The sequence below is a fragment of the Manacus candei genome, unplaced genomic scaffold (assembly GCF_025592945.1).
Source record: "Manacus candei isolate 608988 ecotype Guabito, Panama unplaced genomic scaffold, ASM2559294v1 h1tg000065l, whole genome shotgun sequence".
In the NCBI taxonomy this organism is placed as follows: domain Eukaryota; kingdom Metazoa; phylum Chordata; class Aves; order Passeriformes; family Pipridae; genus Manacus; species Manacus candei.
The window spans coordinates 6,945,012-6,972,042 of record NW_026138113.1 but is presented as its reverse complement, the minus strand read 5'-3'; the positions used below and the strand labels follow the sequence as shown (position 1 = coordinate 6,972,042).

The 27,031-nt window shown below is 40.0% G+C and overlaps 1 protein-coding gene across 1 annotated transcript in view; it reads right to left on the bottom strand.

Moving 5' to 3' along the window:
* Positions 1-21,538: 21,538 nt before the first annotated feature.
* LPCAT2 (lysophosphatidylcholine acyltransferase 2) overlaps positions 21,539-27,031 on the bottom strand; it is a 31,801-nt gene continuing 26,308 nt past the window's right edge. The window contains exons 12-14 of the mRNA XM_051805880.1: positions 25,297-25,395; positions 23,415-23,556; positions 21,539-23,164 (exon numbers count right to left, since the gene is read on the bottom strand). Coding sequence (XP_051661840.1) covers positions 22,920-23,164; positions 23,415-23,556; positions 25,297-25,395 — 486 coding nt within the window. The 3' untranslated portion in view covers positions 21,539-22,919. The remainder of the gene's footprint in view (positions 23,165-23,414; positions 23,557-25,296; positions 25,396-27,031) is intronic.

The window sequence follows — 27,031 nt, the reverse complement described above, 5'->3', positions numbered from 1 at the left end:
TGGCAATACAGCAAATACAGCTGCAGAAAGGGGTTTGCAGGAACTCTTCTTGTAACAGCTGTGAATGGTAACTCTACATTCAGTGTCAGTTAAGGGAATAAAATTTGAACACAAAAGGCAGAAACTGGCTTCCTCTCCCCAACACTAAGCAGCTTCCCTTCTGCTTGGCATCAGTGAGAACAGGTCAAACCGCAGAGTATTCTCAGAGGTGTTGCAGCCTACCATTCTATTCACTCTGCTGGGATTGATAATGCAGTGTTGTAATATATAAAGAGGCACTAGTCAGAGTTCACAAGGAATATGAGCTTTCTCTGCAAACTCGTAATGTTAAAAAGAATCCCAACTCAGAATTAAAGTTCACTTATTGGCATCCTCCCCTCCTCTCTTTAGGCCACAGATTACCAAGACACTAGTAAGACAGCAGCTGAAAATTTGGGGGTGTTCTGCCCTCACAAAAAACACTTGGTTCAAGCTCCAGGATCTCGGTGAAGTATTTGAGCAGTAGCTATGCTGCTTCAGAGCAATGGGGTGCTTAGAACATACAGCTCGTGTGGTCTCCTTTGGTTGCTCTGTGATTTCCTGTGCTCATCTTCTTCAAATACACCACATAAGACTTTTCTCTCTATTCTTTTTGACACTTCATGCCATACGTGCTGCAAGTCCTTCCCCTGTCCATAGTCATGGACGTGCTCTGCCCTATAAACACTTGCTGTTTGCCTGTGCAGCACAGCCCATGGGACCATGCTCATGTGCAGCTACACTGCTGCCCAGTCCTCACAGCATCCCTCACTCCTTCCACCACATCCCTCCAACACATACCCATGTTAGGTGCAGTGCCCCCAAACATGCCCCTGCTCCCCTGCATTTAAGTGACCCTGCACACCCATTCTCCCACAGCACATAAAGGACATGGTCTGTTTCGGACAAAAAGGGAGCCCCTGCTCTGCAGAGCCCTAAAACCATCTTGATGACAGACTCACCAGGTAGCACTGAGGATGTCTCTGTCCCATTCCCTGGTACCTATGGGGAGGGGGAAGACGGCTGAAGGGGGATTCCTCCTTCTTGGTTCCACCACACAGGGACTGCAGTCTCCCTGGGAGCTGAAGCTGTAGCCTAGCCAGTAAGGAGCTTTTTAAACCTGGTTCCCCTCTCTCCACGTGACTATTACTGCCTTAATGATCTGCACGGACTTTCTATGCTAGACAACAGCACTCCTGTATGGCTTCTGGAAAAATAAGGCCTTGCTAAGGAACACCCTTTTCCCCACAAGGTCTCAATTAGCTGAGCCTGATCATGATGTCTATGGTGGGAGGAATCTAGAAAACCCCCTCTTATTTCCTAAGAGAATTAAGTCACTCTGCATATATATACATGTACATATATATATATATATGTGCCTTTAATTCTTGCATGGAAAGTGTGCACAATCTGGTTAATGCAATATCTGCTGCACCCTCAAGGTAAGAAAGTCCTCAATTGGATTTTATAGAAAAGTTGCTTAATCTTGAATATGTCTGGATCTTGTTATGCCTAATGGAGGCTGACAGTGGGTGAAGTTGAAGTCAGAGAAGGGAATATTGTATTTAGAAACCTCAGTGTAGCCAGGCAAGATGGCAGGGTGTTAGTGATATTCCACTGTCAGCTGGGAAAAAGGCTGTAATTTACTTCAGAAAATAGTCATTAATTATTCAAATTTCTGTCTATCATTCTCTCAATGTATTGGAGAATATACTATATGCTCTAACAGTAAACTGAGGTTGTCACTCTCACACATTAGTGTCTATGAAGAAAAAAACCTCCAGTGAACAACAATTTAGTTTGTACTTCCAGATCTCCATTTGCTGGTGGTGTGAAGGCTTACTGTGCTTGTTGGCAGCTTGTTGGGTTTGAATTCTCCAGCTTGGCAGCACAGCCCTCTGCCACTGATATTACAGAACTACAGAGGCTGGCTATTGTCCTTCCTGTGAACCATCTTTTGAGAAGGGTAGTATCAAACAGTGTTTAAATATGCTGAAACTTGCACTTTACAGTTGGTGAATCTGAAAAGAGTCTTGCTTCATGTGATGTCTGATACACTTGGTGCAAGAGCTTGACAGCTGAGCCAAACAAAACAGTGACTGAGCAGGGATATGATTGCTTTATAAATAAAATGAGGTAAATGTCAGGAGAAAAAAATACACTACCACCATTTAAACCAAAAGACAACCGAATCATGATAAATTTAGTTGGGTAGTGAGAAAAATTCTAACTGTAAAAGCAGTGAATGCAGTGGGAACTAGAGACCTGGAGTTTAGGATATTGTTTTATGAGTTAGGATGTTGTTGTATGATGAAGTTGCTTGTGAGAACTGGGATTTGGGCTTGCAGACTCAGGACAACAGTTTCTTATTCTAATCTAAGATATAATGAAAAGAGGAAAAGGGGCAAGGGTTATATACACCAAGTATTTAACTTCACGTCCTGGTACATCCACAGAAACTCTGAGCTCATTTGGGCCTTGGGGCTCACCAGCACTAAAAGAATAAACATTTTTCAAACAAAGTGTAGAAGTTGAATAAAGTTAAGTTTGGTTGTTCTGTGATAGAAAAAACTTGGGGAATAGCCAGTTGCTGTGGGAACTGGGAACAAAGCCTTCTGACTAAATCAATGTTAAAACAATTTCACAGTGATAGGAACATGGCATTGGCAGGGGTGCCCATCTTTCTAGGTTAGCAGGTAAAGGATACCATGCTGCAGACCATATTGGACATCTTTTGATGACAGTCAATATATCAGCTCCAGCTACTCGGAATTTTACGAGTGGGTTGGGCAGGTTTGCTTCATAGTGTCTCTAAAATCATAATACCATTCCAAATCTAGTGTTTACTCAGTATTTAAAAGCCCTGTACTGTATTGTTAGTAGGCTGTTGTCATAGTATCTCTTCCTTAGAGCTAAAGAGAGGCCTTTCTTTCACTGAGAAGGGCCTGTTTGGGTTGGTCCAACCCTGCATTTTGACAGTGCCTGTCATGCTACAAACTGTTTTCAGATTGAAAATAAATATTACAAAATCACTCCACAGTGTTTTAGTATTCTGTTTATGCAAACATGCCAAGTTGTAGAGGAAGACTAGGCCTCTCCCTGTTTCTTGTGATAGTAACATTTGTATCTTCCTTATCAAGTTGCTTGAGATTGTCAGGAATACACACCTCCAAAGCTAATTTTACCCGTTACCTCTGGCATCAGATGACTTTCTTCATGAGGGTCACCAGTGTCATCCCAGAAAGCTATCCCATGACATCTTTATCATTTTATAACATATATCATTTTATAACAGTCATAACATGACTGTGCATGAGATGCACTCCATCCTCCTCCCTTCCTCTTGACTTGTGCAGTGTCCAAAAGGGACCCAGGGCACACACTGATCTAGTCTCTGCTTTGAACAGTAAGAGAACCAGTACCCTTGGGTTCTCTGTAGTGCTTCCTCCAAGTTCACCATCTCATGTCTGTGTAATCTTTCTTTTTTTTCTGGTTGAAATAAACCTTTCCTGAGGGAACATGGCCTAGGTTTCAGTTGGAGTCTTATGAACCTTTAGTGAAATAGTAATGATTCCCAGGACTATCAGCCAAGACTTCAATGAGAAGGGGATCTCACTTGCCTTTTTCAAACCTGTATTAAATGTTTGTCCATAGATAAGTTATAAACACCCAAGTCATTCTGCTCCATCACTTCTTTAATTCTTAAAGGCCAGGTTTAACATTTTACTCTGTCCGCTTCCATTAATTTCTGTTATGCTATGTTTCCTTTTTTTTCCCCATGCGAGTCCCATTCTTCACTAATTCAATATTTCCTGCCAACTTCATCATCTCCAAATTTCATTATCAAACACAAACTTTTGGGTGCATATTATTAATGCAAATATTTAATAAGATCATTCCCGTTAACAGATCTTTCAGGATGGGTAATCTCACTCCAAGCCTATAATTATCCTTATAGCACAACATAGTATTATATCCTCTTTAGTCAGTTCTTTTCCTGTCTTAACAATTCTATTTATCTCCACGTCTTCTGCTCAGACTAACAATTATAAGTGTCATTGTAGCAGTTACTTTTGTAAAGTCGTGATAGATTAATATCTACCACGTTTTCCTTGCTTTTATAAAAGGCAGTTATCAGAACAAGGTGCCAGATTTATCTGTCTTCCTTTGGGAAGCTCATTTCACATGTAGGAGTTTTCTGTGCTTATGCACCTATGGATAGAATTTGTGAAAAGTATTTTAACTTGGGAGCTCTGTGTGGTCATAGGATTATTTGCATCTCCCTAAATCAAGGCTTTTGCAAGACACCTTGTAATTTCTGTCATTTGCAGACCCAGAGGACCCAAAAGATCTCATGAGATGAAAATTCCTTGAATTCAGAAGGTCTTGAGATTAGATTTTTTTACTGCAGCACTGATGGCAAGGTGCTGGGTATTATTTTCCTCCTGTTGAAAAGACTAAACAAAAACCCAGAAGCAATCTGTCCTTGCTTGCTGGGAGGACCTGTCCTTTCTCTTGGTGCCAGTCTCTTGCTGATATCTCTGCTTGTACAGCAAGTAAAACATGTCCAATTGTGCAGGCTGCAAAAAAGACTGAGGATGAGTCTGATATCCTGCTTAATTTGAAACAGGTACCTTAATACAGGCTTCTGATTTTAAGTTTATCGTTTACTATACTGATTGCTGAACATTCAAAGCCAATCTTTGTGTAACCTCGTTCAGTTTAAGAGAAATCATGCACATGTACCTGATGACACAATAGAACTGATTCTTTTGCCAAATGAAAAACAGCTGATTTCACTGATCACACTAAAGTCCAAACAGTGAAAACATTTAACTTATTGATGGTTGGTGTTTTCTACTAGGCCTAATATTAATATTTGGTACCGAGTTACTTCCTATGGTACAGGAACGAAACTCTCTTTGTGGCCAGTGAGAACGGTATGCACAGATCTGGAGAGGAGATGTGGAAATGAAAGCCTCATTATCTTAACTCTGTTTCTCATTTTTTACTTTTCTAAAAGTACTCAGAGAAAATTGAATTATGCTAAATAAACTTGCCTTTTCAATAAGGGAAGGTGTGCTTCCTATTTCTCTAGCTTGAGCTTTCCATTGCTCTAACTCAGAGAAAGGATCATTGCAACTGTCAGTGGTCTTGAGACAACTCACTTCCTTAAGCTTTTGAGACTGTGATTCCACCTTCTTGAGACAGGAGACAAAAAATCCAGTAGCTAATTGAAAATAGTCTTTTCCAAAACACTGAACAAGACCAGTTCTTTTATTTCTTTTAAAGATATAGCTAATCTTTAAAAATATAAACATTCCAAAGGCTCCAAGTCTCACAGTGGGTATTAGTCAAAGAGCCAAAAATAATTTCTACTCAAAGTTTAAGAACTTTTTTTGTATTTTTTGCCTTATTAATGTTTACATGTTCATCTGACAGGTGTATTCATGTGGTCACCTCATGTGTAGGTTTGAATGGTTTTTACTTGTTTTTACTGTCCAAAGCCTTTGCAGTTCTATAGCAACAGGCACATCAGGTTGTGCACTGATTTAGTACTTGGAAACCTCCACTTGCCCTCAGTTGTAGCATTTATCCAAGTGCAGCACCAAGTAGCAAATTAGCTTCCCGGCTAACATTGAGTAGTTTGGACAGTTCTAAGTAAATTGTTTTTGTTGAGCTGATTGTTTTAAAATTAAGCCTCCAAGCACCAAAAGAATCAGCAATGCCAAAGGAGACTCAGAGCCTGTCTTCAAAGTTATGACAAGTCAGGCAGTTGGCAGTTTTCACAATGACCTATATTTTAATATGGGCTATTGGATTATTTCTAAAGAGGCTTCTTAGCCATAAAAGAATTATGCTCATTGGCTGGGCTGTGGCAAAAATACAATTGAATTAAGGATTGAAATAATTTAGGATCCAGCTGGACAAGTTGTCCCTGCGGCTGAGAAGTAACAGATGTATTAAGCATTGGAAATTGCACAGAAAAAAAGGTATAATTGATCTAAGGTAACCTCACTACTTTATATTAAATAAATCAATGCTGATAAGCTGAAAGGTTAGAAGCAAGAGGCTGAATTGAAGGAAGGTGGACCTGGGAAAAAGCAACTCTAGGTAAAACAAGTTAACTTTTAGGTCCTAAATATGGTAGGGACTATGGACTTTTGATTTCTCTCAGTACAGTGGCTACAAGTTTCCAAAGCAGCAAAACCCTGGGGAGTGTTGGGGCAGGAGGAAGGAAGGGATGCATTTTCTAAGTGAGAAACAGATAATTATAATTAACCACCTCTGTATTAATTTGTGCATCTGCAGCCATTCATTACTGGAAGCCATAGGTGGCCCACAACACTTGCTCTCTCACCCATATGTAGTTGTACCTATCACTGATTTTCAGCTTAGGGATTCCAAGGGAAGGCTACACTATAACAACCACTTTAACAAAGCAGCTGATGTTTTTGGAGTGCAGTCTGGGTGTACATGTATGTTAAAAGAAGCAGGTAAGCCCAAAATGTTGGCCAGTAATGTAGGAGACAGTAAATTCCTTCAGGAGATATCCAGTGCCTACACACTAGCAAATGGAGAGGTACTAGAGGGGGAGGCTATAAAATGAAGAAAAAAAATACTTTTCTATTTATATGTGTTCCTTGTAAAGTCAGGGTCAAACTTTACAAGGTGAGAGCAACTTCAAATAAACTTGTGTATGTATTTAACGTAGCTGGAAATACTGCAGGGTAGTAGAAGACAAGATTTCCCTGTTGTTACTCCCTTCTAATTCCTTCTCTGCGTTTCCAGACAAAGCATAAACAGTTTCATAGGAATTAACCCTGTTTTGCAAAGAATGAGATGATACATAAAAAACAAATATTTGCGGTATTGCTCTGAGTGTACCTGCAGTGAGCTTAAACCTGCCTGCCTGTCCCAGCTCTGGGCGTGCCTGTTGGAGCGAACACAAAGGGCTCTGCCGAGGCTGAGGAAGGGGCACACGAGCTGGCAGAGGCAGCGGTGCCACGGGCCGGCTGCTGAGGCCGGGTGTGCTCCGTGTGTCCCGCCGGGCAGATGCAGCAGGTGCCCGGGTGGAGCTGTGTTCGTGCAGACTGTCCAGCTCCTTGGCGAGCTGGCCAGAAGGATGACAGCGCTCGGGCTTTGGCTCTGAGCGGCTCCGCTCCTCTGGCGTGGCCGGCTGTGGGGATGCGGTGAGGAGCAACTTTCTCGTCAATGCTGTGTTTTTTTGGATAACCCTGAAGCTCCACCTGCTGGCTGTCCTGTCCTCCAGCCTCGGGAATGAACGGGAGCTCCGGCCTGCGGGCAGCAGGGTGCGCAGCAGCTGGGCTTTGTCCTGCTGCTGGACGTGGGACTGCAGAGAAGTCCTTTAAGGGACGCTGGGTCTTGGCTTGTGGTCCTCTTCTGTCATTCCTGTCTACTGTAGACCTCTGAACAGACTCGAGCTCGGTAGTTTTCTACAGAAATTAAAGACATCTGCTTTGAAAATAAGGAAGGTCCAAACTTCCTTAATGATGCAGCAAATATGCTGATTTAAAGCATGTATTTGAGACATTGTGAATGACAACATTAAAAGCCAGTCCTGGATGCAAAGTCAAGCAATCAGAATTTAGGAAATGTTTTTAAGATAATGTTTTATTTAAGATTTTGCTGTGACATAAACAAAAAGAAGAGCTGGTATTAGAGCGTGGCTGTGCCTTTGACGTTCCTCTGACCACCCCTCTCACATGCCAGACATCTTCTGCCATTTAGAGGAATTGAAATTTTTATGGAATTCTAATTCCATGGAGGTCTCCTGAAGCTAACACCAAATTTTGCTTGATTGTGCCTTGTCCTCAGCAGGCAAGAGTCTTTAATGTAAAAGCAAGGAGAGTGAAAATTCTGATTTTGAAGTCAGACATAGATTTGAAGAATCAGTTGTTTCTTACTTCATTTCAAATAAACGAGCTGAGATGTAACCAGCAGGTAAACATGCAGTCATCCCTCCTTGCTGTGATTATTTAGTTTTCAAAGTGCTCTTAATCAAAGTATGTTTCTTGCATCTCAGCAAAACATAAGCATAAAATGGTTAAACGTAAAATTATGTAATTAAAAATATAATGATTCCTTGCCAAGCTAAATCTTCAGTTTTTATTCATGTACTGAAACCAGTAGATTAACCAGAAGGTTAATCAACATGAGAGATTTTTGGTGAGACATTACACTCTGAAGGGAAGATGGAACACTCAGGTGTACCCTCAATATTGGACAATATCTCTTTGCTTTCTGAAGATTTGCATATTGCAATCTCTCAGTGTCCAAGTTATGACAAGAGAGTGTATAATTCCTTGTGGTCAAGGTCAAAAATTATCATTCACTGGGAAAGTATGATTGAGAGGTTGAATATACTCAGCTCTATACTGTCATTAACAAATTTTGTACTGTTTCTGAGAGAATATTGTGACTTGTTTGAAAGTAGCATCTAGAACCCTGTTGTAATAGCAAATCTACAATGGACTTTATCCTGTGCTCATGCCCTGTTAGAGACAGGGACAGAAAACTATGGTGGCAACAGATTAGAGGAAGAGAAGAATATGTATATATATATATATATATATAGTGCCTCAGACTGTTCTATAGAAAAGACCATCTGCCAGTCCATGGACAGAATCAGGCCCTCTCACTGTGAATTCTTATCTTTTCTCTAGACTGAAGATACATCTGCAGGCTGTACAATCTCTATACAGCTGTTCTGCTGAAATGCACCTCCTGGGCAGTTTGATATTGGGGTAACTTCTTTTCTGATACAGATTAGAATACACAGATTTTAGCATTCCCTGGAGGGATCGTGGTGTAAGCATGGTAAAAGTGGGTGATTGCAGTCCCATTGCACTTCATGAGAACTCACCCTGATAAAAATAGCTGACAGTTATGCTCCTTTGCTTTCTTAGTGAATACCTGCATTTGCAGGCTCCCTATTCTCTGTCCCACTTGTGGTCACTCATATCCCTTCACAGATCATGGTGATTAGCTGATTAGTCCCTGTAGCATCAGCAAAAGAATATTCTTCCTACCTTCCCTGTGTCTGCAATATGGATTTTTCAAATTTAGGCATAGACAATGTGTCTGTGCACTGGGAAGGCAAACACAGCTTCTCTCCAAGCACGGCAGAACATTTTGCCGTGTACCCGCCTACCCTTCATCTGTGCTTTTGTCTCTGGTGGACAGTGACCACTGCTCTTTTAGGATTTGGGTACAGAATGGGAACCCAAATAGCAGCCTTTTACTCCTGTTTTAAGTGACACCATTCTTACACTAAGGGCAGTGCAGCAGGAAAGGGATGGGACCTGGGCCTGCCTTCACTCTGCAAGGGGAGAAACTGGATGATACAACAACAGTCGTGCTTCCGAGCACAGAGATGAACCCAGACAAATGAGCACGGGGTGGAACAGCAGAGCATGCTCTGAAAGGATCTACAGCAGGAGGAAATCAGGAAATCTCTTTTAAAAGAGACTCTGAGAGAGTGCCAGCCTCAGGGAGTGCCTGGCAGCGAGACTGAGTTGGAACAGAGCTGGGGAGGGCTGGTGGATGGTGTGGCCTGGTGCAGATGGACGGCTATACCACAGCTCCCCAGGGATCCTCAGTCTTTGTGGGTGGCCCCAGGGCTGCCAAGTTGCCCAAACCTTACAATATTTAGGGTATTTTCATAAAGTCCCATCTTTTGTTTTCACGTGATTCTATCTAGCTTCCGTTTGAGGAAGAGAAGTTACGTTTCTAGCTCACATTTTCAAATGTGAACCATAAGGGCTCAAAAGTGAAAGGATAATAAAATTAAATGCCTCACTTTTTTGTTGAAGAAAAACAAAGACTGATTTGTGAGGGTTTTTTACTATGATTTTTAATGGCACTTACCAGAGGGAGACCACTTGAGCCTCTTTCTGTGCATTCAGGGAGACATCTCAGAACCTTTTTTAAGATGCTTCACATTCTGCAGGTCTGTCATAGAGATGGGAACACAAATGGGATCAGGCCCTAAGTTCATAATGCTCCACTCAGTTGTGCTGTCATGCACATGTATAGTGCTGAAACTCTCTGCACAAGGGAGCACAAAGAGATTTTAAAAATAAAAATTTTAAAAAGGGAGAGGGAAGTGTGAGCTGAACGTGTGTGAAAGGATGTCAAACCAAAAGCAGACTACAGAAAATCAGGATACACTAGAATAAATGGTATGAGCTACTGAGCAGCATAAAACAATGAGTTATACACCATCACTCCTAATTCTTCAGAGAAGCTTTTAGGTTAATGGCAGGCTGCTGTTAAATATTAGTTTGGGCAATGATCAACGTGAGCTTCCATGCGTGCTGCAGAAGGAAATCAAAGGGCCTGTCTCATTCCCAGCTTCTGCATCTCATTAGTTTGCAGATTTTCTGGAGAAGGGAATGTTGCATTCAGTACCCCTTTATGAGAGGCTCAGACTCCTGCTGGGCCACACAAGAGAGTGGTTTGCCTTGAGTTCAGCTCCAACCAGGAGCTGAGAGTCCTTCCAGCGAGGGCTCTGAGCTAAAGCAGTCTGATGCAGATCGGTTGAGTTAGACTCAAAACTTTCAGAGGAAGTTGAGAAATGTGGTTCTCCTTTTTTTTTTTTTTTTTTTTCCCCATTATGAAAGAGAAAAAAAGGAAAAAAATAATATAGGGGTAGGTACTGCTTGGCTAGGACTTGTACATGCTGACAGCTAAGAGCTGGCTTGTTTATTTAGGCTGCAAGAAGGAATAGGCCAGTGTATTTGCTGGACTCTGATCCTCTGATCTCTGGTTAGCACAGGAGCCCTTTCAATAAATTAACAAGTAGGGAGGAAATTATGAGAGAGTTTGAGGATGGGAGGTTGAGTTGATTGAAAGAGGGAAGCTTCTTCCTACATCTTTTTTTTTTTCATCAGTGCTGTGTCCTAGTAGACCCTAGGTCAAATTTAAAGGCAAACTCTACATCAAAGAAATATTGTGTACGCAGTTATGCCTGTATATGCTGACTTAGAAAGACTAGAAGAGAAAAAAAAAAAGATAGAACCAAATGAAGTTGGTATAGTCAATAATTTCATTAAGGACAAGAGTACTGAAGGCAAAACTACCCATATTTTACTACATCTAGATCAGTTACTGGTTTCTCTGCTTTTTCTTTTGATACAGAATTGCTGCAGTTGTCTTCAACATCTCCCTTTCCTATGGGCTTCAACTCCTGAAACTCTTGATCTGTGTGTCTATAAGGAGGCATAAGCAGGGCTTAATGCAGCAACAGCATTTCATTATTCTCTTTCTCAATCAATTAATAATTAACATTGGCCACTGATGACTCCCATATTTCTTAATTTACACTTTTCCCTATTTTCTCTTACCCTCATTCTTTTTTTTCCTCTCCCCAGTTGATCTCAGTGAAACTTTGTTCCAGACCCTACAGGGAGAAGAAGAAAATGGGTCAGAGCTATAGAGGCAGCAGCAGGGCACAGTCTTCTTACTGGAACGAGTCTGAGGCCAGGAACAGAGAAGTGCTGGAAGCTTCGTGCTGTGTTTCTGTGGTATAATAACACAGCTCTGATGGCAAACTAATTCAGTTTTTTTACTTTTAGGAACCACTAAGGCATTATTGATGCTTCCTTAACTGTGCTGGTTCATTATCATACAATGTAATTATCTGATTCTGGTATACAGTTTGTAGGACCTATTTTCTGGGTTCTGTTTCTTGGCAGATCTACCTGATAACGCAGTTTCCAAAAATGTTCATGAAAAGGTCAGATTTCTGGGCTGAATAAATTATTTGTATTTTTGTGGTATTTTGGGCCCTATTGTTATAGGCTCTATAAAAAGCTTAACATAAAGGCCAGTCCAAACCCTAAAAAATTCAAGTTAAAAAAAATAATAAATCAGATAAGACTGTGTAATAAGCTCACTTCAAAATCCTAAGCTTTTGGGAGGAATTTGGATGTAAATGGGACCTTGGAAGCTCTGGATGATTTATAATTAATAATGCCAAATAAAGCTCTGGTAGAAGTCTTACCATCTCGCTGCTGGCATTAACACTGGGCTGCCTTACTGGGAGTGATAGACTCTTTCTTCTTTCTTGTTTATTAATATATTTCCTCTTGGAGGAAGACTGTGGTAGTAAAACTCAGCAAAGCCAACAATGTGTCTCATAAACAAATGAATTTCCTTCTTCAAACATTGTTTCATTCAAGAGCAATACATTCAAAATTCCTTTTAGTGCTGGGTCTTTAATTGGTTCCTTTTGTAGAGGAGTGAAGCAGTCATTCTTTGAATCTCCCTTGAAGTTTGTGGAATTTGTTAAAATCTGCTATGTTATCTCGTGTTGGGAATGCAGCCTTTACTGAATAGCAGTAGGCAATGATCTTGATAACATACTTTATGTGTGACTTAATTTGAAGCTTCTTAGGGAAAAGCCCACTTATCTCACATGGTGAGCATTTGCCTGTTGTACATAAAGAAAAAAAATCACCCTTAACTTTTCCTTCGAGGGATGCAGTCGAGTTTCAGGTTTGCTTAATGACATCTGAAACAAAGAAATGAGGGATACCTGTTCCTGGAGCAATGAGATCTTGTTCCTTCTGTCTCTGAGAAAGCCTCAGTTGCTCTGTTTCTCCCAGAAACTTGTTTAGTAATGCCCAAGGAAGGGGTAATAGGGCACTCTCATGTGTTTAGTGTTAGGCATAGCTTTTGCTGCACTTCTTTATTTGTTCAGTGTTTGGTTGTCACACACTGCTGTGATGTACAGGTGTTATTTGAATACAGGGTTTTTTGTGGAGACTATAGAGTCTGTTTGCCTCCAGTTAGTAAGTGTACTTATTTGAAATGCAAATGTGTCTGTGTTACTTCCAATGTTTAATGTTCTGTACCGAAGACACAGGAAAGGAGAGAGGGAAGGTGAAGGAGAATCTATATGATCGAAGTTATTTTGTGGCTTAAAACTGAGTGCTGATTATATCTTGGAGGAATAAGCACCCATTTGGGAAAGTGTTTCAGCCATTAAAAGGAGTAAGTTCAGTTTATTTTATTTGGTAGGGACAAATTAAATTCAGATTACTAGTTGCCAGACGTTGATCGAAATAGTTATGCAAGTAAGGTTACCTTGATTTTAGCATTAATATTGCTGGAAGAGCATTAATATTTCCTGGAAGGTTGTGGTTTGGATTAGTGGTTTGTAGTTCCTCTTTTTGGGGAGGGGATAGTCTGGGATCTTTTAAAATATTTTTATCCAACCAAGGAGCAGGGGAAACAGCATGTGATTGCAGCTATGTAGCAAGGCTGGTAAGTAAGGCTTAAGCTGGGGAAGACTGTGGTGTGACCCAGGGCTGAATGTATTCAATTAAAGCTATTCATTAGATGTTCTCTCATGATGAGTGGATTCAGGGATCAGCAGCACTGGCTTTTGAACCATTTATCAATTAATGAGAATTTGTTGTAATGAGTACAGTGATGAACATGGACTAGTTACAGTAGAAGCCTGTAAGCAAGAGGTCAAAGCAAAATATGGCACAGTGGCACTGTTCCCTCACCCAGCCTTGAATAATGAAAGAATTGAACAGAAGTTGCTATTGTTGGAAAAAAAGCCAACACACACGGACCTGCCTCGTGAGCCAACATGGGCTTTCTGTAGCAATAACTAACTCTGTGCTGCTGTGCCATATGAACCAGAGGAGCTTCCTCCTGCCTGAATGAGGCTTTCAGCAAAGAAAATACACTGGGTGTGTTGCACTGGGTGCCAGACACCTTCCATTATCCCCATAGCAGTGCTGACTGGAAATTACTGTAAGCCAAGAAGTCTGTGTTGTGCTGCTGCTGTGCCTCTGGTTTTAGCTGCCTAATTACCAGGATGAGAGTTGTTCTTCCACCACTACTGTGAGTGCTGCCCTGGCTTCTCATCAGTCTTTGTTTGCTCTAAGAAAGCAATGGAGGAAGAGTGGTTTGGACTTTTTTACCAGTCCTGTGCTTAGGTCCTCCAGAAAGCTTATTTTCCCATTTGAAATAGAGTTATTATGGAATTTCTTCTCTTCTATCCCCACCATCTTTGTGCCCTGTGCTTATCTGGGCTGTGTTTTCTGAAGAAAGACTGAAAAATGTATGTTAATGATACTTAGTCCTCTAACTTTTGCAACATGGTACCTTAGGCACAGAGGCACCTTTGACCTTTAAGCAGTACAACCTCCTGTCTCTGGATACTTCCACACAGCATTTGTCTAGAGATGGAGGTAAACTTTTACCTATCTGAGATGCTTCCTCTGAAGTAACTGCTTCTGAAAAAAACAAAAATAAAAGCTCTTGATTTTTTTTTAATCATTCCCCACTGTTTGAAAGTGGGTACCACCAGTGGGTTACTGGCATCTGTCTAGTGGCAAACTTCTAACCCGAAGTGAGTTTTCTCTTTTGATGGTTCATTTCACCACTAAGAACCTGAGCTATGGAGTTCTAGTAACTGAATACTCCACAACTGTAGGTGTTTCATTCCTTAGAGTTTGGGTGACCTGATTGCAAAGCACTCATTTTAGGAGAGAAGAGATGCTAACCTTATCATCCTGGCTTTATTACAGTTAAGATTGCATCTGAAACAATGGCCAAGGCAGTTTCTTTACTGTTGTTTTTAGTTAGGAGGCATCAAAATAAATTGGGTTCAGTTTTGCTGTATCAGTATCATTTATTATGGAGAGCATGGTGAGCTGAAATATCCTGATGTAGGCCTGATGTAGGATCAGACTAGGATTAGCACATATTTTTCATCTAAGAAAAGTGTGGTAGTTTTCAATATTTTAAACAAAGGGGTGAAATACTTAATATTTATTGCACTTATAGAACAAATTACTTTCAGAGAAACATCCAGTGTTTAGGAATGATTCAGTCTTGATGAATTACCCTGCCATATGAAGTGATATAGCTAAAGGACACTTCCAGCTGGCTTTGTTCTTTATGACCAGTGTGATATATTCCCAAGAGACTGAAGCACTTTCTAAGGAGGGAATACATTGTCCTGGTTGCATCAACAGTCCTTTCTTGGGTACATTGTGACATCCTTTTTGTGGGATGTGTTTTGTCACTGTGCTGTATGAGAGGTGTGTGCGTAATGAATCCACTGGAAATAAACAGTATTTCCCCCCCTATGAATATTTGATCTATGATTTATTTATCCACCCAGCCCTAGACTAATAACATGTCAAATGCTGCCTGTTTGTTTTCCTGTTGACATATTTCTATCAGCAGTGTCTTCTGTATTATGGATAGGAAGAATATTAGGAGACTTATAAAACAATGGCATAACGAGACCAGTCCTTTGATGTAAGCTAGATGGACTCCACTTGGGGACAATAATAAGAGATTAAGTGGTGGGGAGGGGTTTTTTGTCTACTGTGAAATTGTTTGCATTAAGCTGGAAGAAGAGTAATTGAGACTGACTGACTCCAGCAGAAGGTCAGACACTGCCCAGTGCTGGCAGGCTGGTGTCTGCTAGGGCAGAGCTTGCTGGTGTCCCCCTGTGTAACTGAATAGAGACCTGACATCTCTTCCTTTTCACCTTGGCATGCACTGAGTCATGGTGGAAAGAGTCAGACTTGGTGTCATGAAAATGCCTAGTGACAGCAAGCAAGACAGAGATAGCTGCAGGTAAGAGGTACAAGTATTTTGATAGGGGAAAAAGATGCTAGAAGAGTCTAAATGCACCATCTTGCCATAAATTACCAAATCTGTTCAATCTGTGCTTTTCATGGTATAATGCTGAGTTCTCCTTCTTGCATCTAAAAAAAAAAATAATTAGTGGGAGTGTTAAAGGAAAGAATGTCAAATTGGACTATGGGATTTGAGACACCACGAGTACCCATGGGTAATTCATGTAATCAGGAGCCAGAACTCTTGTATTTCTATGTCTGCTATGCTGGTACCCTCCTGGGTAATTTTTGGTGTGGTAGGTGCTTTCCTTTTGTCTTTCTCTTTATAAACTGTTAAATATCTGGAACAGTAGAAATTCCTACTATGCACTTCATAAAATACTTTGTTCAATGTTGTTTCTTCTCCTAGAGCCACAAAGTCCACTGTAATAAAATGAGTAATATTGGAGAGTTTTGTCAAAGGTATCTCCTAGTACTTGTTGTTGTCCAAGGGGCTGCTTCTCTTTGGTCCACAAAGTATATTTCTACTAAAAGAGAAATTTCCACTATATAAAGCATAGACTTTTCCCTCTAAAATTGGCAATAGCAAATCCTGCTTGTTTTATTTCAAAGGTTGTTTTAGGTTTAGTGCAGCTTTGAGTTAAACCTGCACTCAAATTGTAAAGGTGAAAATGCCACTGTTTTCTCTCTCCCTGGTGTATAGTAGCAGTAAAATTTTCTGCTTACAAGAGATGGGCTGTCCAAGACATGCAATTAAACAACATTATGGAGGTTGGCATGCTTTCATTTGAAAGGCCAATGTACAAAATGTAAACATTTTAAATGATTTCTGCTTTGAATGGCTGCTGCAGTTCATGGCTGGTTATCTCCTGTTTCAAAGACTTCCGGCATGGAGGAAAACAGCTTTTCCAAAAGCTGCTGACAGTTCTGGTATGACTCCTTCTAGTCTCCTACACTTTTTCCTGTTCGTTTCTTTTTTACGTTTTAAGAAAGCACTTTGAATTTTCCTGCAATCTTTGATATCAGGAGATATGAGCAGAAACACAGGCTTGTGTATCTAATTGTGCACTTGGCCTTATCTTTGTCTGCAAGGCTGATGTTTACCTTTGAAAAGGAAATTATTCTTTTTGAACAATTATAGCCTCTAAGCTTTCATCATGTCTCTCTAATCTGTAGTGCTTTGCTTCTAGTGCACTGTCTGATGCTTAGTGAACTTTTAGGAAGATAATATCCTTAACAAAAAGGATATAAAGGCATTCTTTTAAGTAAGAAAGCTCTTTTTAACAATAATTTAAACTGATCAAAATGTTCTTGATAAATTGGTCTTTTAAATTCAGTAAGGATAAAGCTAAGACACTGTAGTAGGTAGGAATGAGCAATTGTAGGAAGAGAGAAAGGGGGAAGCTGGTTACAGAACAGTTTTTTAGACTGAACATGTCTCTATAGTTGGCAACACTGAGTGTGTATGAGCAGGAATATTGACTGCAAAAAAAGTCTGCTGAGATTTGGAGCTAAAGTTCTCTCTCCAGAGAATCTAAGTGAAAACAACCAGTAGCATAGAAAGTACAACCTATGAATAAAAAAAGAAACAGGTTTTGGTTTTTGACTTAAGAAAGGTAGGCTGGGAGATGCAAGAGTGAAACAGGTGTGATGATAAACTCTGGACAGAGGTATGTGCAGATATAAATAGTTACTCTGCAGAGAAATAGAAACAAATCAATTCTCCTTAAGCAAGGTGAACACAAGACTTCAGCTGCAGAAGTATTCAGGCTAGACCAGGAGAAAAACTTTCTAACAGCAGAAATTGTTAAGCAATGGTCTGATTGTCTGGAAAGGCTGTGCAGTCTCTCTCTGCAGAGACCTTTAATGGCAGGTTTAAGCAAGTGAATTCTTACTGCTACAAACAAATGCTCTTCTTACCTATGCCCTGTTTGGAACAAAGCAATGCATGTGCAGGTGTAGCTTTAGAGATGAGCCTCACCAGAACCTCATTTTAACACACAAAAGAAGATTTTAAATAGACTATTTTCTATAACAAAAAAGTTAACTGATGAAAAAAGTTGTTTGATTTAGTATAAGTACAGTAACACATGTAAGAGCATGAAAACCTAGAATAATCATGATGTGAGAATGGGGGGGAAGGGGGCATATATTTACCTTTGACCTGTTGCAGCAGGAAGAGGCTTAAAAAGTAGTGCCTATCTAAGGTAATGAAGTATTTGCCATTATAACATTGTCATGTGTCTCTGAAGTCTTACCAGTCCAGTTGTTACAAAATATCCTAAAATAAGAAGATGGTACAATAAATAAAATTTAATCAGTTGTGATATTTTGTTTCTTGGTGAGGGTGATGCAATTCTTACCACTGTTCCAATAACCAGCCATGGAAATTTTTTCTGTTTTCTTATTATTAGTATTGTTGTCTGCTTTTAATAAGTACAAAGTATCTGGTTGATACCTACAGGATTAAGCATACACTTAAGTGCTTAGCAGAAGTTAGGTCCTTAAATGACCCTTCTGTATTTCCTTTGTCATGGCACTAAACCTGCTGTGCTTCTTGAACTTTATCTGAGTAAGTGCTGCATACTGTATTTATATCAGACACATTTTATTGTTTGCATTTTGGCTTTATGAAATGTCAGAATCAATCTTATACTAATGAAATGTTCAAATTTCATCTCAGCTATGAACATAGCTGCTAATCCTATAAGATGTTTACTTTCTGCCACTCTGGCTATGTATAGTAACAGAGAGTCTGCCAACTTAAGCACTGCTGACAAATGTCTCCCTACTGCTTCTCAGTCTAATAAATGTTATTTCATTGAGCAAAGATTTAAAATTCATTAATTCAATGTCATTAAAATCCCTTGCAACCTTTGACAAGTTTACTCTTACTGCAGGCCAGTACAAGTAGTTACCTGAATAAGCATGTGCCCCCAAAACCCACCCAATTCAGTAATTTTTATATTTTAATCTTACAATTTAACTTTAATCATTGTGGAATACAACTTCTAACGGCAGTAGCTATGTTTTAGGTGGAAATGTGGAAGGAGAAAGTAGAGAAAAAGGTAGGCTGTATCAAATGATGAAAAACTGATAGGGAAGAGGTAAGCCAAAGGGCACTCACCAGAGTCCAACCTTCCTAGGAAATGAGAGAGCGTAGGAAGGGAAGTAAAAACTTCCCAAGCCCTTCTTTAAAATTAATTTTAAAATTTCTCCTATGGCATTCTCCAAGTGAGAGCTGTGTGATTCCCCCCATGAAATCTCAGGCTGCATTCCTCGTTGAAGGCTGTTGTCAAACAGTTCACAGCAGACTGTCCAGAGCGTTGGTGTGTTTGTGTGCACAGGGACATTTTTCACTTTTAGTTTCTAAACTTCAGGCCCCGATTTTCCACATCCATGGCTCCTGAGTAGCTCTTGGCACCTATGCAAACACCACCAAAAGCGTGCTCAGGCAGAATGGTGTATTTATTTGCTCTGGCACAGTGCCTGAGGAATTACCCAAGAATAGGGCCCTGGTGTGCTGACCACCATAGAAAAAAGATCTCAACAAATGTTTCTCAGACTTCTGATGCCCAGGGAATACTTTGTTTTAGATGAGAATTGCTAGGGAGATGACAGATGGGGCCAAGCAGCCCTTACCCTGTGCAGCAGTCCTAAGAATGGTCATTAGACCTGTCACAAAACATGACCCTTCATTGGACTCCCAGGGCTCTCAGTCCTGACAGGATCCTGAGTGGGATTGAACAGGTTGAACAGCACACAACTGCCTTGCAAAATTTCCCTTGCAAACCATTTAGGAATCACTGAACTTTCCCCTCCTCCCCATCCCCATGCTAGGGAGCAAGTTGATGAGGAAGAGGACTTAACACTCACAGGAACATTGTGGGAATATGATTTGGCACCTGTCTTGTTCTGATGCAGATGAGAACAAAAGCTCAGAAGCAGCAGCCACTGCATGACTTGGTGCCTCTGACTGGTGCTGCACAGCTATTGACTGTGAAAAGAGGAGACCCATTTTCAGATGCTTTCCATAGAAGAGTTACTATTCCTCATAGTTCTACTGAGGGACAGCAACCAGCCAGGAATTATGTGATTTTTGCAGTTTAGGACCAGATTATAGCAGTATGATCTGATGTGAAACCTGGATGTGTTATATCTATTTCTGCACTTACTTAGGCAGTGACACTGACGCAGCAAAAGTACAAACATATTTTTAATTTTCTTGGATTTGAAGATCTTCGGCTCAGAAACCAACCTCTGGTGTGGCCAGTGGAAACCCTGTTAATTCACCTCCCTTAAACTGATCAGGATTTACAGTATTTGTGTCTTCCTTGTTCCAGGGTGAACAAGGAAGGTTCACTTTTCTAGGTGACCCTACACTGCCTTTCATGTTTTCAGAAAGAGGAGCCTAGATTTAGAAAATGTGAGATTTATTCATAGTGTATGTCCATAGTTATCAAACTCCATGAATAACAGCAGCCCATGGACCTGTGTTCCTGTGAATTAGTTGTGTTTTCCTCTTGTGATAGACTTGTCCTCATCTGATTCTCACCCCTGTTGAGACTGGTGGAGTTTCTATAAACTTTAAAGTGTCTTATTTTGGTATCCCTGAAGGATTTATCATCAAATCCATGTCAAAGCATGACAGAGAAGTGCTGATCAAGTAAATGATGTTTCCTGTGATGACATGGGACCAAATATACCTTTCTACTCTGCAGAACTCAAAATGATCCTTAAGCAGCCCGTAGACTTATGAACTCATACCACAGGGTCTCAGGCAGAAAGGTGTCATCCCTCAATGCCCAGTTGAGATCCATTTTCTGTTTAGCATTTTTAACCTTCTCCTTCTGTTTAGTTCCTGCTCTGCCACTTAATGTAATGCCTGTTTATTGCAGACTGCTTTTAGTTTGGTCCTTTTAAAAGCTCCCTGAGGCACGATGATGCCTAGAAATTAATGTATTCCCTTCCTGCACATCAAGCAGATGTGTGTATATTGAGTTAGTGTCTCTAGTGTTTAGCTAATTCCTTTTCAGAGCATAGTTGAATCACTGCTACATACCAAACCCATTTGTGGCCTTTCCTCAAACTATTGGGCTAGGTAGATTTATGTACACAGTATTTTTAGCTTTAACCGCAAAGCACTTGTGTGACTTGCAGATTTTTATAAAATCACTAGTCCTAAATATGCTACAGTACTGGACAGCAGTGCTCCAGGTGCTGAATGTGGCTGGATTCAACAGGAGTGTGCATAAGGCAGCCTTTGCATTCCGAGACCTTGAAGGGGTTTTCTCTGTCATCTTTGCCCACCCATCTTTTTCTCACTGGTTAGAATGGAAGTTGTCTTTGAAAAGATTATTGTTGGTTGAAAAGCTGAGGACTTTGGTTAAGCATCCTTGCCAAGGAAGTAACATGTATTCCAGCTAACTGTACAGCCAGGTTAGGGTAACTCTTGTTTCTCCTTCTCTAAGTGAAAGAAAATACTCTCCTAATGTTTACACTACACAAAGCCAAGATTGTTACTTCTAAACTGTGGTTGAGGTCACTCATTTTACCTGTAAATGGCAATGCCTTATTTTCCATCAGAAAATGGAAGTCTCTCTCCACATATCTGCAGATCTTCTTTGTATCAGATCCCCTTTTGCTGAGGCAGTCACCAGAAGTAACTCTTTGGAAGAGCATTAGTCATGTCCTACTCCTCCAGCCTTACCATAAAGTAAAGTGCCATCATATGCAGAACTTAAAACACCAACTTCAGGTTTCATTGTGTTTATCAAGGTAAGACATCACAAGCATGATTTCCTGAAAATCCCCCCAGCCCCTTGTGATAGACAGAGTACCCTTTCCCACTGTACCAAAAAGACTCAGCTGTTCAAGTAAAGTCTTTTAAAAAATATAGATTTATTTTAAGCACATGAAACATAAAGATAGGCACAATTATATACAGAGAAAGATTAAACATGGCAATGAGCTTATGGCCAGATAATGCAAGCAATACTTAGAGGCAGAGGTTATCATTTCACATATGAAAACCTGCTGAAAACTGGTTATTATTGGTACTAGACTCTCTAAGCTTTGCTCATCTCTGTTTTAATTTGAAAATATCTCGTCTTTTCATACCTTCCAAATTTTTATTTAGAAGTATTTGCATAACTACCTATATATTTTAAATACTGTATAAAGTGCATTCAGATGAAGGATGGAAAAAGGTAAAGAAAGACCCAATTTCCAGTGCACTAGAGAGGACTGAGGCAAAACATACTCAAATCATTGACTGGAAAGAGCTTGGTTTTGAACCAAACCCTAAAAACACACTGAGTAATGGCACAGTAATGCAAACATGGTTTCTAGGAGACAACTTTAGAGTAGATACTAAGTAATAGAACTATGGCTTGACAGCATATTTGCCTTTTAAATTTTGCAGAGCAAGGTCACATTCCTCTCTTGATAATTGCTAGAAGAAAAAATATGCTGGAGTTTGAAATGTTCCTCCTACTGTGATCCTGAACAGTTGTTACTGTAAACAACATTCTATTTATTTTGAAATAGTCCATTAATTCTTAAGTCTTACTGTCTGCATTTTCCTGTAGACTGAGCTGCTATCTTGGAAACCCAATTAGTTTTCTGTTGTTAGAAGTGCAGCCATTTCCACCTTTACCTAGCCTTTAAGCCTAAAGTTGTTTCTGCTAACATCAGTGAATCAGCATGTCTTGTTCAGAAGCTTAAGTTTGCCGGTTCACAAGTAGTTAAGGGAAATCTAAGGATAGCCAAAACCCACCAGCTTCAGCTCTCAGCTTCCTGTAACTCATTTCTGTATCTCAGAAACCTGAGAAAGGCTAATGGATATTGCAAATTAAAACACTTTGGCATAATTTTTTTCCCTTAAGTCATACTGGGTACGTAGAGGAATTGAGCAGCACCAAAAATTCCATTTGTTTTTAGACAAGTGGACTCCTCAGTCTCCATTCTGAGAGGCCACTGCAGTGCTGGAGCTTCTTATCCCCCTTAGCACAGCTAAGAAGATAAGTTACTTTTGTGGAAGCGTGAACTTGGAAGACACTGAACAACATTGCCAGTGTTGTGATATGGACATTAAGGATAGAACAGTGGTTTTTCCCTTACACTCAAACAGGAATAACTCCTCCTGATAGGAAAGTAAAAAAAGAAACTTTTTTTTTTAAACTGTAACTTCCATCTCAATTTTACATCAATTGTGCTTATGAACAGCTAGGGAAAAAATCTTGCAGAATTCAAAAGCTGAATTCAGTCATCCTTTTTGTCAGAGGTACTTGAGCTATCCTCTTCATTGCTTTCAGGACAGACTTTATTTCTTGCAGTTGGTGTTATTTCTGAGACCAGGGTTGTGCTCCTGACTGGGTTGTGTTTGCTTTCGAGTGACTCACTGTCCTGCTCATCTGACAGATCTACCTGGTGTCTCTGCAGATCCAGGTATGTAGTAAACAGTGAGGCATATTCTGGATGCTTGAGTGCAAAACTCTTGAACTCATCTGAAAAACATTTAAAAATTAGATCGTACAGTGTAGAATCAGAGAAAATTTCAGTGCCTGCTTCTTTTACTGAAGCTAATCTCCAGTTTGTTTCCTCTGAAGAATCTCATGAGTATCACACAAGTATCTAGGTCTGTGCTTCAACAGTTCTCCCCGGGAACAAGGTATGAGAACCATCAGAGAATTCCGGGGAGGAAGAAAAGGAAACTCACTATCAAAGTATTCTCCATTACAAAAGGGCTTAACTTACCATAGGACAACTTCCCGGTTTCATCTGCATCTATCTCTTTAAAGAGCACAGAAACATCAAGCTCAGGCAGCCCCAGTGCTGACTGAATGATAGAAGCAAACTCCTTTTCCGTTATAGTGCCATCGTCATCCATGTCAAAGAGCTGGAAAAGACACAAGGTGTACAAATACTTCAGCATCAGTTTGCCTGTGCACATCAGCCACCCACACTGGCTTTCCAGTATTCAAGAGGTTATCTGTAAAGAATGCCTGGGATTTCAGGAGACCTGCTGCATCCCTGCTACTTTCTCTTCCAAAAGATTTTACGTGTTTTCTCTGGAACAAGATTAAGCAGACACTTAGCAGAGCAATATTCATGCTACAGCTGGGATTTGAACATTCTGCAAAAACAAACAAACCTCACAGCATTAGTTCAGTGATAAAACTAATACAAAACTGATAAAAAATAAGCAAAGGTTTATGTTTATGGTCACCATGAGCTATGCTAAGGCTCCACTGGATTCAGCCTCTCTATACTGGAATATCTTGGGTTTTAGTCCTCATTTTCATTAGGTTATGGCACATCCCTTATCAGATTAAACTTACCATAGTTTATGTTCTGACATAAAATACCTAAAATTTACTATATGTGATTGGTCACCCACTAAGGAATTATTGTAGTTAACAAGGAATTTTGGTTCCTGGAATGCAGGCAGTGGATGCACGCTGATCATCCCATCCTTCCCAGCACAGTGACAGCAAACATCTGCTATGAATCACCCCTTGAGAAACACAAGGGATGGATGGCTGTAATTCTCAAGTACTTGCTACAGGCAAACTTCCCCATTGTGAAGGAAAGAACATTTAATGGCAAAGAAAAAAAAGTAGCAAAAGGAAACCCATAGTTCCATCTCAGACTGAAACAGGCTTTTACCAGCTGAACCAGTTGCTTCCTGCTGAAACTGGATATTAAAACAAATTACTAATTTTATAATCGGTGCACCTGTTAAGATACTGGACAGTATAGTCTGGAGTCTGGAAAACAAAACAATGAAACAGCAATAATAGCTGCTATTCCTGCAATAATTTCTTCTTCATAGGAATCTGTACTGATAAAACATCCCTAAAAAAGCATAAATCACTTTTAACAGTTGTAGTGCTTATCTAAAAAGAAGCCAGTGGATATAATGGATTGCCATAAAAATTCTAGTACTTCCCAAGTACACATCAATGCTAAAAAGTGCCCAGTTTAAGATGAACATGACCCATATCTCAATATATTGCTCCATATGGTTCATAAGACCAGATTAATGGGTAAAGTAACTGAATCTGTGTCAAAGAGCTACTAAAAAATAAGGCAAGGATGCACAGCCTGGCCATCCCTGGTCATGTATTGCCTCCCTGTACCTGAGATGTGAAAGGAGCTATTGCACCATGTCAAGACACCATAGTACAAGCCACCAGTTCTGAGATGCAGCTCAATTTTGGATGTGCCAGTCCCGAATTTTTTTTTTCCTTGATTTTTTTTTCCCTCCTCTTTGTTAAGAATAACGACTCTAGTGAGGCTTGACCCACAAGAGGATATTACTCCATCTATTGTGACTTTGAAGAATCACAGGAGAAAAAAACCTCAGGCAAAAAAACCACAAGTGCTGCTGAATCATTTTTGGAGTTAGGCTGCCAAGTTACATATTCATTAGTGCCTTCACACGGCTTTTGAAACCCTTTTCTATGATGCCTGCAATTCTTCCCCTCTCCTTTACACTCTAAATGTCAATTGGTTTAAGAGTATTACTCACATTTGCATAACAGATTGAAGCTATAAACTTATGATTTGAAAGGTAACAGACTTACAGTCAGTCTTGATTTGTCAGGTTTGCAGATTTACACTAAATTGAACTTACCTTAAATGCCATCTGAATAGTCTCCTCTGTGTTGGCTGGGTTACAAAGAATAGACAAACCAATTACATATTCTCTGAAGTCAATGGTGCCATCTCCATTCTGTAACCAAAACATGCATGGCAGTAGTTACAGTTAATACTGCAAATCCCTTTAAAAGCTGTTGTGTAAATCAAATACACAACATGCACCAATACAGTTTACAACACCCACCAGAGGTATTTGTTCTTCCTGGAAAAAATACTAACAGCTCACTGAATACGTAATACTAAGGCTGGAGGGGCAATATATTTATTTTCAGTAGCTAGAAATTGGGTATCCATTTCTATCTTATAAACATACAAACAAAAAAAAATGAAATCAACTCAAAAGTTTTTCTTCACCATATGACCTTCAGGAAGGCTCTAGGATGAACTGGAATACATGTGTTTAAGGTGACTGTAAGAGTGCATGCAGCACTTGCACTTGCTGAAGTTCAGAGACCAATGCAACGTCTCAGAATAAACAGGCCAACAGAGAGGCTGTTGTTTTGAGTTCAAACCTTCAGCAATAACATATATGCCAGTGAAAGGACAAACAAATCTACTTGGTCTACCTTAAACTTTTCTTTGAAGCAAATGCACTGCCCCACATGCTATTTTGAAGCCAATAAACTCTCCTACCTTTTAAGCCAGAAAGGCAAGGAATTCATTGGAACAGCTTCTCTGATAATTCCAGTTTTGATGTGGATGAACATTTCAATGTGATAACTACAAAGCTACATCAACAGAACATTTGAAGTTTGCTTTGATGGGATGTGTGAATAATTTTATGTAAGCTGCATTATATTTGCAAATAGGGAAAATGGCAGATGCCTGTTGAAATCTCTGCATATGTCAGTAGTGTTCCTGTCACCACACTGAAAGTTTCTTGAGTGTTTTGGGAAACATCTGTCTGGGGAAAAGCCATCTATAAGTGTTACATGGTGGGACAGAGAGCAGTTAATGACAGCATAGCAGAGATGACTTGTAGCTCATCATTTGGAACCTTCACAATAAGGGCATTCATCAAAAATGTTTTAAAAACAAACTGAAGTATAAAGCAGAGTTCCCTTTGTGGATAATGTGCTGTGCACTTCAAGAGGAAAAACATTTTTTTAAAAAGTGGAGTCCCTACGTCTGAGAACAGCACAGAACTTTTTTAGCCAAGTGAGAGAGGGGTGGTCTCCTGGGTAAATCTGTAGCAAACAGCCAGATCTGGATTCTATTTCTGGCTCTCCTACCAACTTCTACTGCCCACTTGAGCATACCAGCCTTAACCTTTCTGTTCTGGGTTTCCTGCTGCTGGCAGTGCAATGTGACAGGGGAGAATACTAAGGCTGCTCTGTAGAGTGCTTTGAAAATCCTGGGTGCTATGAAACAGGGATTTTAGTAATTGAATTTAGCTTTTAAGATAGTTCTTCATTAACAAAATACGTGTAATTTTCATCATCAAGCTGTACATTTAACAGGATTTAAAACTGTTAAGGTACAATTTTATTTAGCCTTCAAAACCAATGCAAGACTTTTGCACAGACAACTGTTATCTTCTTTATACTGATGGTCTTACCAATCTTTGAACATCTTGTACTTTAAAAACCTCTGAATTTCAAGGAAACTTTTTAGCAAACATATGAATAAGATATGAACTTTTAAGTTACTTGCATATGTGTCTACAGGATATAATTTTGACAGTTTTTAATCATTAGAAAGGACAATGT